Genomic DNA, 12,686 nt, shown 5'->3' with positions numbered 1-12,686 from the left:
ATAGGTCTTTAATCTACCGATTCTCTACCAGTAATCAAGTATCATTTAACCTAGGCTTATATGAAATTTATTTCATTTTCCCCACATTCCCATCACTTTTCCTCTAGCTCAGATTCCACAATTTTATACACACTAGGGTCAATTTAGAGAAAGCAACTAACCTATCAACTCGCACAGCTATAGTATATGGGAAGAAACTTGAGTACTTGGAGGAAGCACAAAGCAAAGGAAAAGTGTACAAACTCCAGGTGGGTTACTTCAGAGGTCAGGACTGAAACTGAGTTATTAAAACTATGGATCAGCAGCTCTATCTGGCATTTGTAACTTGTATTAATTTCAATGATACATCCCCATTTTATATTTTGTACATTATAATATTCTTATGATTGTACAAAATATATTTGTCCATATGTTTATATATATTTTATAGGTTCATATTTTTATATTTTCATATTGTATATCTTCATACATTTGACTTGCCTGATAAAACAGCATCTGTAATTGTCGAGATAAATCTTTCCTTTTTCATAAATCACTGGTGAATGTGATTGTTTTGTCCAAACTCTCTCAAATGTTGTAGTTTTCTGAAAGACAACAAATTAATCTGATTGAATCATTCTCTAACTTTCTTTAATTGGATCAATGGGGAGAGCAGCAGTCTCCTTTTAATCATCAATTAAAACCAACATGCAGCAAAATTATTAAAATAATCTACAAATCAATTACAAATACACAACAAGCAACTTTTAAGTCATGCTATTTTTAATTAAAGTTTCACAGAGGATATATACTTTAAGCTTTAATATCTTTTATTCTCACTGCAGGCATGGAGTCTCCAAGGTCAATTGACTACATTATCTATGAAGGGAATAAATGGTTGATGTTTGGGCCAAGAAAGGAAGGAGGCAGAAGCCAGAATAAGAAAATGGGCATGGGGAGGGCAAGGAGTACAAGCTTGCAGGTGATAGGTGAAACCAGGTAAAGGAGAAGGTGAGTGGGTGGCGGAGGGGGTAAGATGTCTGTACAATGTCTGTAGTGAGATGCTGAAGATGTTCTATAGGTCAGTTGTGGAGAGCGCCCTCTTCTTTGTGGTGGCGTGTTGGGGAGGAAGCATTAAGAAGAGGGACGCCTCACGTCTTAATAAGCTGGTAAGGAAGGCGGGCTCTGTCATGGGCAAAGTGCTGGAGAGTTTAACATCGGTAGCTGAGCGAAGGGCACTGAGTAGGCTACGGTCAATTATGGAAAACTCTGAACATCCTCTACATAGCACCATCCAGAGACAGAGAAGCAGTTTCAGCGACAGGTTACTATCGATGCAATGCTCCTCAGACAGGATGAAGAGATCAATACTCCCCAATGCCATTAGGCTTTACAATTCAACCGCCAGGACTTAAGAACTTTTTAAAAGCTATTTTAAAATGCTTTTTGAGATAGTGATTTAGATGCATATCATATTTTTTTACTGAGTTAAATATTGTATGTAATTAGTTTTGCTACAACAAGTGTATGGGACATTGGAAAAAAAAGTTGAATTTCCCCATGGGGATGAATAAAGTATCTATCTATCTATCTAAGAAACTTGGTGGTAAGAGCTAAAACACTGAAGGAATCTGTTAGGAGAGAGTGGACCATGAGATTTCTAAAATTAAAAAGGTTTCCCCTTCCACCACCTTCAATGCTGCCCTTACCTGCATCTCCTCCATCCTCCTGCTGTTGTAACAGGGATAGTCCTACCACCACACTACCTCTGTATCCAGTACCTCATTTTCTGCAACTTCCACCATCTTCAATGGGATCCTACCACTGGAAACATCCTTCTTTCCTCCCTTCTCCACTTTCTACATGGAATGCACACTATGTGACACCCTTGTCCACTTGTCCCTCCCCAATGGTCACCCTCTTGGCAATTATCCCTGTAACCATGACAAGTACCACACCTGCCTCTATACCTTTACCCCTTTCCACCACTGAGCACCCCAAACAGTCCTTCCAAGTGAGGCAACACTTCACTTGCAAATCTGTTGGGGTCATTTATTGTATCCGGTGCCAATGGTACAGCCTTCACTACATCAGTGAGACCTAATGTAGTGAAGGAGACCACTTCATTGAGCACCTCCACTTAGTCCGCCACAAAAGGCAAGATCTCCAGTGGTTACCCATTTTAATTCACCTTCCTGTTCCCATACTGACATGTCTGTTCACGACCACAATGAGGCCGAACTCAAGTTGGAAGAGCAAAACTTGATATTCCATCTGGGAATGAACAGATGGCATGAACTCGATTTCTCTGACTTCCTGTAATTACTACCCATGCCCCCTTTTTTTAAAAAATTCTCCTTCCTCTCTTCTGTCTCCTTTGCCCATTCTGGTTATCTTTTCACCCCTCCACCCTCCTTTTCTTCTCTTCCACCCTCAGGACCAACATCCATCAAAGATCCCACTGTCCTGGCCATATTCTTGCAGCTACCATCAGGCAGAAGGCATAGAAGCCTTGAAGTCCCACACCACCACATTCAGCACATCTGCTTTCCTTCAACTATTGGGTTCTTGAGCAACAGGAACAACCTTCATCACTGGGGTTCAGTGACACTATGACAATGATGACTTTGCACTAAAATGGACTTCATTTTCTTTTGTTTTGTGTTCTTCCTTGTAAAAATTCTGTTTATATTTATAGCTTTCTTCTGGATGCTGCTTAAGTGATGCTATGTGCATGTGATTGCTGCAAGTAACTTTTCACTGCCTCTGTACTTACAATGTACTTGTGCACATGACATTAAACATAAATTTGACACATCTGATCTATTCCAATATCATTTACCCCCCCCCCACATCTTACTTCCAATATAATGTCTTAAATGTTAACCATATTTCTGCTTTAATTAGCAGCTCCAGTAATGCATTCCACAGCCTAACCAACTCCTCTAGGTTAACAAAAATGTTTGAGCTTTTTCTAAATTGCATGCATATAATCTTGCATTCATGTTTCTAATTCTAAACTTCTTAATAATAGGAAATGGGCTATTTTCTTTCTATTCTATTCTCATAATTTAAGCACCTCTATAAAATAACTCAATCATTTTTTAACCTGAAAATATATAAACATGGCCCACATAAGATTAAAAATTACATTATTAACGTTACATGATTTACTTAAGATTTGACACTGACCTGACATACTAACTGACAGAGGATGGCCAAGTTTTTCCTGTGAATGGAACCAACTTCATTCCCATACAAACCAAGAGATCTTGCAGCCAAGATACAGCAGTTATTTACTTTCCTTAAACACGAAATGTTGGTTGAATTTCTTATACCATACATTTTTATAGACGATGTATTTATTAAACTCTCCATGTTTGTTTGATATTGAAATTACATTTTTGGAATTGGCATATCTGAAAATGGAAGAAAATGGAAAGTTAGTTGACCAGATCGGTGAATGATTTTAATGTGTGACATCTTGAAATCTTATAAAATATAAGTTTAATATATTTCAACGTTACTATGGCAGCAAGTCATTATTATGCTAAATTTTAATTAAGTTCTCAGCTTTGCAGATCCATATTTCCCATTAAGCAAATGTTAAAATAATTGATGAAAAAAGGTAACATTAAATCAGATCCTAAATCAGTTTCCAAGACAATTCCATTATTACTATTGTACATTATATTGTGAATGCCCTTTGGGTACAGGAAACCCACAATAATACAGGTTCTATCACTTACAATGCTCCCATTTATAGCAGGGAACTGTCTACATTGTGCAAGTAATGATCAGTACTGTGCATGCTGGCTATTTTGGAAAGGTTTGGGTGTTACCTCAGGAAATTGCATTTTGCTGTTGAAGCAAATTAAGACGGATAAATCCTTATGGCGTGACAAGGTGCTCCCTCAAACCCTGTGGGAAATTGCAGGGCCCAAGCAGAGATTTTTAAAACGTCATTAGCCATGGGTGAGGTTCCGGAGGATTGGAGGATATCTGATGTTGTTCTGTTGGTCAAGAAAGGCTCTAAGAATAAACTGGGAAATTACAGGCAATTGAGCCTGCCATCAGTAGTGAATAGGTTACTGGAAGGTATTCTAAGGGACCGGATATATAAGTATTTGGATAGACATGGACTGATTAGAGAGACAATATGTATGTGGCACATATTGTGCAAAAGTCTAGGCACATATATATATAGCTGGGGTGCCTAAGACTAGTAATTTTATATATTCAATTGTACTGCTGTCGTACAAAAAAAACAAGTTTGACGACATATGTGAGTGATGATAAATCTGATTTTGATGTGGAACTCTGTTATGGACTGAGATTGGCACGGGGAAGGGAGAGTGGAACCATGGTTGGGAAAAAGGGAAGGGTGAGTGGAAGGACCGGGAATCATTAGAGAGATATTCCGTAATGATTAATAAACCAGTTGTTTGTAATCAAATTACCTTCCCTGGTGTCTCAGGGCTGAGTGTGGCTGCGTCCCCACCACCCCACGTCCCAGCACTCTTCCTCTTCCACCCGTCCCACACTCCTTCTGCAGCTCCACCCTCCGCCATTCCTACCATTCTTTACTCCCAACAGATTTACAAACTCGCTCTCCGCTCCACACTGATAAATACAGTTATGTGCAAATGTCTTGGGCACCTTACCTAAATATATGTGCCTAAGACTTTTTGCACAGTACTGTAGGGCATATTTAACCAATCTTAAGAGCTTTTCAAGGAAGTCACCAGATAGTTGATGACGGCAAGGCCTTTGACAAAGGTTGGTCAAGAAGTTTCAGTCACTTGGCATTCAAGATAAAGTAGTAAATTGGACTAGACAGCAGCTTCGAGGGAGAAGTCAGACAGTGGTAGTAGATGGTTACCTCTATGACTGGCAGCTTGTGATGAGTGGCGTGCCGCAGGGATCGATGCTGGGTTTGTTGTTGTTTGTAATCTACATCAACGATCTGGATGGTAATGTGATGGTGAAATTATCGGACAAAGTCAGCATGGATTTGTGAAAGGAAAATCATGTCTGACGAATCTTATAGAATTTTATGAAGATGTAACTAGTAGAGTGGATGGGGAGAGCCAGTGGATGTGGTATATTTAGATTTTCAAAAGGCTTTTGACAAGGTCCCACACAGGAGATTACTGTGCAAACTTAAAGCACATGGTATTGGGGGTATGGTATTGATGTGGTTAGAGAATTGGTTGGCAGACAGGAAGCAAAGAGTGGGAGTAAACGGGACCTTTTCAGAATGGCAGGCAGTGACTAGTGGGGTACCGCACGGCTCAGTGCTGGGACCCCAGTTGTTTACAATATATATTAATGATTTAGACGAGGGAATTAAATGCAGCGTCTCCAAGTTTGCGGATGACACGAAGCTGGGCGGCGGTGTTAGCTGTGAGGAGGATGCGAAGAGGATGCAGGGTGACTTGGATAGGTTAGGTGAGTGGGCAAATTCATGGCAAATGCAATTTAATGTGGATAAATGTGAGGTTATCCACTTTGGTTGCAAGAACAGGAAAACAGATTATTATCTGAATGGTGGCCGATTAGGAAAAGGGGAGGTGCAACGAGACCTGGGTGTCATTGTACACCAGTCATTGAAGGTGGGCATGCAGGTACAGCAGGTGGTGATAAAGGCAAATGGTATGTTGGCATTCATAGCAAAAGGATTTGAGTGCAGGAGCAGGGAGGTTCTACTGCAGTTGTACAAGGCCTTGGTGAGACCGCACCTAGAATATTGTGTGCAGTTTTGGTCCCCTAATCTGAGGAAAGACATTCTTGCCATAGAGGGAGTACAGAGAAGGTTCACCAGATTGATTCCTGGGATGGCAGGACTTTCATATGAAGAAAGACTGGATCGACTAGGCTTATACTCACTGGAATTTAGAAGATTGAGGGGGGATCTTATTGAAACGTATAAAATTCTAAAGGGATTGGACAGGCTAGATGCAGGAAGATTGTTTCCGATGTCAGGGAAGTCCAGAACAAGGGGTCACAGTTTAAGGATAAAGGGGAAGCCTTTTAGGACCGAGATGAGGAAAAACTTCTTCACACAGAGAGTGGTGAATCTGTGGAATTCTCTGCCACAGGAAACAGTTGAGGCCAGTTCATTGGCTATATTTAAGAGGAAGCTAGATATGGCTCTTGTGGCTAAAGGGATCAGGGGGTATGGAGAGAAAGCAGGTACGGGGTTCTGAGTTGGATGATCAGCCATGATCATACTGAATGGCGGTGCAGGCTCGAAGGGCCGAATGGCCTACTCCTGCATCTATTTTCTATGTTTCTATGTGATACACTGGATCAGCAAATTTGCAGCTGACAGCAAGACTGGTGTCTTAGTGGACAGCAAAGAAGGCTATCAAAGGTTGCAGCAGGATCTGTACCATCTGGAAAAGTTAGCTGAAAAGTGGCAAAAGGAATTTAATGCAGACAAGAGTAAAATGTTGTACTTTGGGAGAATAAAAGGGATAGGATTTACGGTGAGCAGTAGGACACTGTGAAGTGCGGTAGAACAGATGAATCTAGAATATAGATCCATAATTCCTTGAAAGTGGTGTCACAGGCAAATAGGGTCATACAAGTTCAAGTTTATTGTCATCTGATTGTAGGTGTGTACAACCAAACAACATTCTTCTGCACCACAGTGCACCCACAAAATGTATATCACATACTGCACGTAAAACAAAATATGACCACAAGTTAAAATATAATTCAAAATGCATGTTGTGCATAGCACAGGTAAACAGTAGACAGTTTGCTGTCCTAGTGATGAGACCTTGGTGGTGGCAGGGTATTCATTAATCTCATAGCCCAAGGGAAGAAGCAGTTAACCAGTCTGGCAGTCCTAGTCTTGATGCTTCTGTACCTTCTTCCTGATGGTAGTGGGTTAAAAAGATTACGGGATGGATGATAGGGATATTCAACAATGCTTTGTGCCCTTCATTTCCAATGCTCCTGGTAAATGTTGCAAATGGTGGGGAGGAGGAACTCGGTAATCTGAAAAGAGCTTTTGGCACATTGGGCTTCATAAGTCAAAATACTGGGGTGTTCTGTAAGATGCAAGGTGAGGCCTAATTTCATGTAATGTGTGCAGTTTTGGTCAACTACCTACAGCAAAGATATCAACTGGTGCTGAAAATGGAGAAACCGGTCAAGAGGACCATCACTGTAAGGCCCAATGAGGCAATTTCTATGCTCCAAGACAGTTTTGAACAGACTAACGGATTAACTGGCAAATATTCAAGGCTGCCACAAACAACAAACAACAACATAGACTGGGGTCACCAACCTTTTTTGCAATGCGGACTGGTTTAAAATTGACAATATTATTGTGGACTGGCCTACGGGGGGCGGGGGGGGGGGGTGTTAATCAAAACTGGAATACAGTCCAGTCTATTCCGCAATTTAGTTTTCGTGGCTATCAGCACTTGCTTCTGTCCCACTTGCTCACGTTTTTTCCACTCAAAAAACTCAACAGGTTTGTCTTTAAGTGCAGGGTGCTTGGACTCAAGGTACCAAAGCAATTTTGAGGGCTTCATTGCCTCATTAGACAGCCTCCGGGCCTGAACTCCAGCTTCCCGCCTGTCTGCTGCCTTGGCCAGGTGCGGCTGGTCATGTGTGGGATGAGAGGACAAGGAAAGAGCCGGAGGTCCCCGCGCCAGGGCCACGGCGGTCGCAGTCCGGAGAGAGCGACCGACCGAGTGAGGAGTGCGACAGGGCGCGCACCCACCTCCCCCTTGTAGGTAGGTAGGATCTATTGGCCGACAAAAGTTTGGCTCGAGGGATGATTTTCAGTAGATTGCAGCGAGGTAGCTGCTCTGCTACTTATGAAACCCTGAGCCCAAATTAAGTCGTCCGCAAATATTTTAGCACCGGGTTCCCCACAAACGTTCAGTGTGCTAAACAGGTTTAGAGGCGGCACCCATCTGTCCGCACTCCAGGCCAGTAGCAACGGCACTTCCTGCCGGCCGCGCGAAGGTGTCACTGCGTTTAGGCAACTGGTGACCTCGCGTGAGTTCAAGTTCAACAGTGGGTGTGAGAGGGAATGAGGAAAGGTGCAGCTGACTTATATCGTCAAATCATATTGTTTCCTCGCGGCCCGGTAGTACATGCTTTGCAGCCCGGTGGCTGGGGACCACTAACACAGACCTCAAGGAATATGCCTCATCTGTCATTGGCTACATTAAGTGTGTAGACGACATTGGTACCTCAAGAACAGTCATCTCAGAGCCCAACCAGAAGCCCTGGCTGAACACAGAGGTGCGCACCCTACCGCCTTCAAGTCTGGCGACAGAACAGCTCTCAGAGCAGCCATCAGAAATCTCATCTTAGGCATCAAGAGGGCAAAGGCCAACTACGCACAAAAAATTTAGGAGCACCTGTCTGATAACAATCCCCAGCATATGTGGCTGGGTATCATGGGCGTTACAGATTACGCAAGGAGAAACAGCAAACACCGTACCAGTGACACCTCCCTCCCTGATGCTCTAAACAACTTTTATGCACACTTTGAGGCATGCAACACAATGCCAGCCATGAAAGCTCAGACGTGAGCAGCCACTGTCTGCAGCAGATGTGAGAAAGACTCCTCAGAGTCAACCTGTACGGTAACCGGGCCAGACAACACCCCAGGCCATGTACTCAAGAACTGTGCACACCAGCTCACTGATATCTTCAACATTATACTCATCCAGGCTGCTGTCACCACATGTTTCAAATCAGCCACCAACATCCCTGTACCAAAGAACTCTACACCTTCAGAACTAAATGACTACTGCCCCACAGCACTGATGCCACCATCATGAAATGTTTTCAACAGTTGATAATTATGGCATATATCAAAATCCCCATTCCTACCACACTCACCAGTATACTTACCGACAGTACTGCTCTACGACAGATATAGCATCGGTCATTCACCTGGCCCTGACACACCTAGAAAACAAGGACACATATTAAAATGCTGTTTTAGATTTCAGTTCGGCATGCAACACTATCGTCCCACAGACCTTGGTGAACAAAGCCCTATTCCTTGGTCTAAGTATACCATTGTGCAAAGTGGGGTGTTGGACTTCCTAACCAACTGACCTCAGTGAGGATACACAACTGCTGCTCCCTCCTCATCACCCTCAACATGTCTGTTGCCCCTCCCCAGGGCTGTGAGCCAAGCCCATTGCTGTACACTCTGTTCAGACGTGACTACACGGCCAAACACCCGAGCAATCACATCGTCAAGTTCACTGACAGCACAGCAGTGGTGAGGCTCATCACCAACAACGATGAGCTGGCCTACAGAGAGGACGTGGAGGAGCTCAAGGCATGGGGTCAGGCAAACAACCTCTTCCTTAATGTCAACAAGACAAAGGAGATGGTTACCAGCTTCAGGAGAACTCACACCACTCTTTACATCGGTGACACGGCAGAGGAAACTACAAACAGTTTCAAACTCCCGGGAGTACACATCACACACAACCTCCCATGGTCCCAGAACACATCCTACACAGTCAGGGAAGTTCACCAATGCCTCTACTTTGAGGAGACCGAAGAGAGCTGAACTTTGCATATCCGTAGCCACAGAGATGCAGTAGAGGGCATCCTACCAAGCTGCATCACTACTTGGTACAGAAACTGCTCTGCACTGGACAGGAAGGCTCTACCCGGTAGTCAAATCTGCCCAACGCATCACTGGCACCAGCCAAATATATAGAAAGGTGCAGGAAAAATGCCAGTAATATCATGAAGGTTCCCTCCCATCCTGCTCATGGACTGATTGTCCTACTTCCATCAGGAAGGAGGCTAAGTATCATCCAGGCCAGCATCACCAGACTCAAAAACAGTTACTTTGCCTGAGCAGTAAGGCTGACTGATCAACACCTCCACTGCTGCTTTATTATTTCCCATCAATCACCTTATTTATGTTCAGCCTAGTGTCACCTTATGGACGTACAATTAATCAATGTGTATAAGCTATCTTATGTATTTATACTTATGTTTTCATTATTATTGTGTTCTTTATCTTTTGTGTTTTTTTGTGCTGCATCAGATCCGGAGTAACAATTATTTCATTCTCCTTTATACTCAGTGCAGAGGAAATGACATTAAACAGTGTTGAATCTTGAATAAGATTGGAAAAGTACAGAGAAAGCTCACAAGACGTTGCTAGGACTTGAGGAACTGAGTTTATAGGGTCAGTTGTACAGATTAGGACTTTACTCCCCAGAGCATAGGAAAATGAGGGGGGATTTGATAGAGGTATACAAAAGTATAAGGGGTATAGATAGGGTAAATGCAAGCAGGCTTTTTTCCACAGTCTAGGTGAGACTAGAACTGGAGGTTACGGGTTAAGGGTGAAAAGTGAAATATTTAAGGGGAACATGAGCGGGAACTTCTTCACTCAGAGGGTGGTGAGAGTGTGGAACGAGTTGCTAGCGCGTGGTGGATGCAGGTTCAATTTTAACATTTAAGGGAAATTTGAGTAAGTGCATGGAAGGGAGGGGCATGAAGAGCTTTGGTCTGGGTGCAGGTCAACAGTACAAACCAGTTTAATAGTTCAACACAAACTACGAGGTCAAAGAACTTGTTTCTGTGCTGTAGTGTTTTATGACTCTATGTAATTAATTTGCATTATCTAAACAGAATCAGGCCACAGCTTTTGTTGAATCTCAGCAGCAAAATGGCCTAAAAAAAAGCAGGAATCCCAATCTTAAAGTTGACTTCCTGCTTAAAATAGATGTTATTGCAGAATGCAGTACCTTCCAAAATCTTCTCCATCTCCTAGACATAGTGAACATCTCTACAATCAATGGCATCATAATTTCATATCATACAGGAGTAAATATGATTTAATAAGGAACGAACTTATATGCTAGTTTCTGGATTTTTTTTATCTGTGGTAACTTACAGCCTCAAAAAGCTGTTCTTTCATCTCTTCCCATTATTTGAGGCAGTGGGTTGCAGAACCTTATCCCTGCAGAAATGGAGAAAACATTTTCCTCAGCTCTCATTCAAGGCCTGCAATCTTCGGCAGCTATTTTAAAGAAAAATGGGTTCTTTTGTACTAACGCAGAAAAAGCTGGAGGAACTCAAGATTGATCTGGCAACATCTATAGAGGGACATGGATATCAGTAAGAAAGGTTATATAATTTTGATCGAGATTTCTTACCATGAACGATATCCTTTGCATTGTATATCAGTCTCCGGTAAGAAAGCTCAATCATAATTATAATACCTAACTTACTGATCATGTACGCCTGCTCACAGTTATAACCCTGGACAGGATGCGCTCCTGTTCGGTAACGAAAGATGAATGTTTTTGTGCTCCCCGTCCCAGAAAGCACTGCTCCGACCGCACTCCGCCCTGACATTTCTGCTACCAAATTCAATTCCAGATTTGATTTGGTAAGTACGATCAACTTTTCTTTCGACTTCTGACGCTGTGATCGGGAGACAGGGCAGGATATTACCTGAACTTGTGTACCGCACTGATATATTTAAAGACAACAGACCCGCAAACCATAACGCACACACTTCTATCATTCCGTATTCAAAGGTCTGATCAAACTTAATTGCAACATTATTCAAATTTTGTTTCATCGTTTTTCTCAAAGATGCATTAGGGTAATGTATCCAAACAAGCATAAATACGAACTAAGTTTAATTTAAAAAACAACATGCATTGCAATAATTATTTCGGGCGTTTGAATGGTTGTATAGTTCATACCGCCATCAAAAGGGGGAGATAGATGATAGACCCCGCTTGCTCTCTCTGCTCCGAAAGCCGCTCGGGAGAAAACCCGCGGAACCAGCTGCTCGCGCCACTTCATTGGCCCCGTCTGGCCCCGCGCCGCGGAGCTTGCTGGGACTTGTAGTTTCCCACTGGCAGCGCCGGCGACAGAAATCCCATCCTTTCTCATTTCCGCGCGGCGCCGCCGTTTTCGTGGCTCCACGTGACTCCAGTTTACTGCCGGAGCTGCGAGCGCTCTCGCCGGTTCCGCTTTGTAACTGTAAGTGAATGGGTGATATGTCCGTGATGCCAACGTTGGGCTCTGAGGGCCTGGAGAAGGGAGCTGCAGTCCTAAGGCAATGGCGTTTACCTCATGTTGCTTGTGCACCGCCAGTTCAGCACTCCGGTTCTGGAGCGCAGGACATCAACTCACCCTGTACACTGCAATATAGCAGTAATTTAGGCTTTTAAAATATGATCAACTTAGCTTTGGGGGTCCTGGCGCTGACGTGTGAAGATGGGGCTGGGGATGCACATGCCAGTAGATCAGTTGTTAATGAACATAATCTCCACACTGACCATCAACACAGGCGTACCTGCTTTTTCGCTGCGCTACCCTCTCTGTACTTATGAGTAGCAAAGCACAGGTCCAATGCCATCCACAAATTCACCAATAATACCATTGTTGGTAGAATCATAGATGGGTGATGAGGCAGCGAGCTAGTCAGTTAATTGAATTTAATCATAATAACAATCTTGTGCTCAATATCAACAAAACCAAGGAGCTTGCTGTAGACATTAGGAAGAGGAAATCAGATAAGCATGAAAGGTAAGTGGAGGGAAGGATGAGCAACCTCAAGTCAGCAGTTTGGAGGACCTATCTATCCTGAGCCCAGCATATTGATGCAACCACAAAGAAAACATGCCTGTGTCTCGACTTTGTTAGACATTTAAGGAGATTGGGCATGTCAT

General features: G+C 43.1%; 2 protein-coding genes across 7 annotated transcripts in view; one reads left to right on the top strand and one right to left on the bottom strand.

Moving 5' to 3' along the window:
• The window catches only part of dcaf17 (ddb1 and cul4 associated factor 17), a 71,200-nt gene extending 59,348 nt beyond the window's left edge, over positions 1-11,852 (bottom strand). The window contains exons 1-4 of one of the 2 annotated variants that reach the window (XM_073047291.1): positions 11,712-11,852; positions 8,869-8,925; positions 3,172-3,398; positions 481-584 (exon numbers count right to left, since the gene is read on the bottom strand). In XM_073047291.1, coding sequence (XP_072903392.1) covers positions 481-584; positions 3,172-3,357 — 290 coding nt within the window. In that variant the 5' untranslated portion in view covers positions 3,358-3,398; positions 8,869-8,925; positions 11,712-11,852. Of the gene's footprint in view, positions 1-480; positions 585-3,171; positions 3,399-8,868; positions 8,926-10,891; positions 10,911-11,711 lie in introns of those variants that run through there. The other variant, XM_073047292.1, reaches the window with a different exon arrangement.
• Positions 11,326-12,686, top strand: part of mettl8 (methyltransferase 8, methylcytidine) — a 65,684-nt gene continuing 64,323 nt past the window's right edge. For 2 of the 5 annotated variants that reach the window (XM_073047298.1, XM_073047294.1), the window contains exon 1: positions 11,841-11,994. The gene's annotated coding sequence lies outside the window, so the exon portion shown is untranslated. Of the gene's footprint in view, positions 11,390-11,840; positions 11,995-12,686 lie in introns of those variants that run through there. The other 3 variants (XM_073047297.1, XM_073047296.1, XM_073047295.1) reach the window with 3 other exon arrangements.

The sequence above is a fragment of the Hemitrygon akajei genome, chromosome 5, assembly GCF_048418815.1.
Source record: "Hemitrygon akajei chromosome 5, sHemAka1.3, whole genome shotgun sequence".
In the NCBI taxonomy this organism is placed as follows: Eukaryota; Metazoa; Chordata; class Chondrichthyes; order Myliobatiformes; family Dasyatidae; genus Hemitrygon; species Hemitrygon akajei.
The sequence above is the reverse complement of the archived record's forward strand: the minus strand, read 5'-3'. Positions and strand labels throughout refer to the sequence as shown.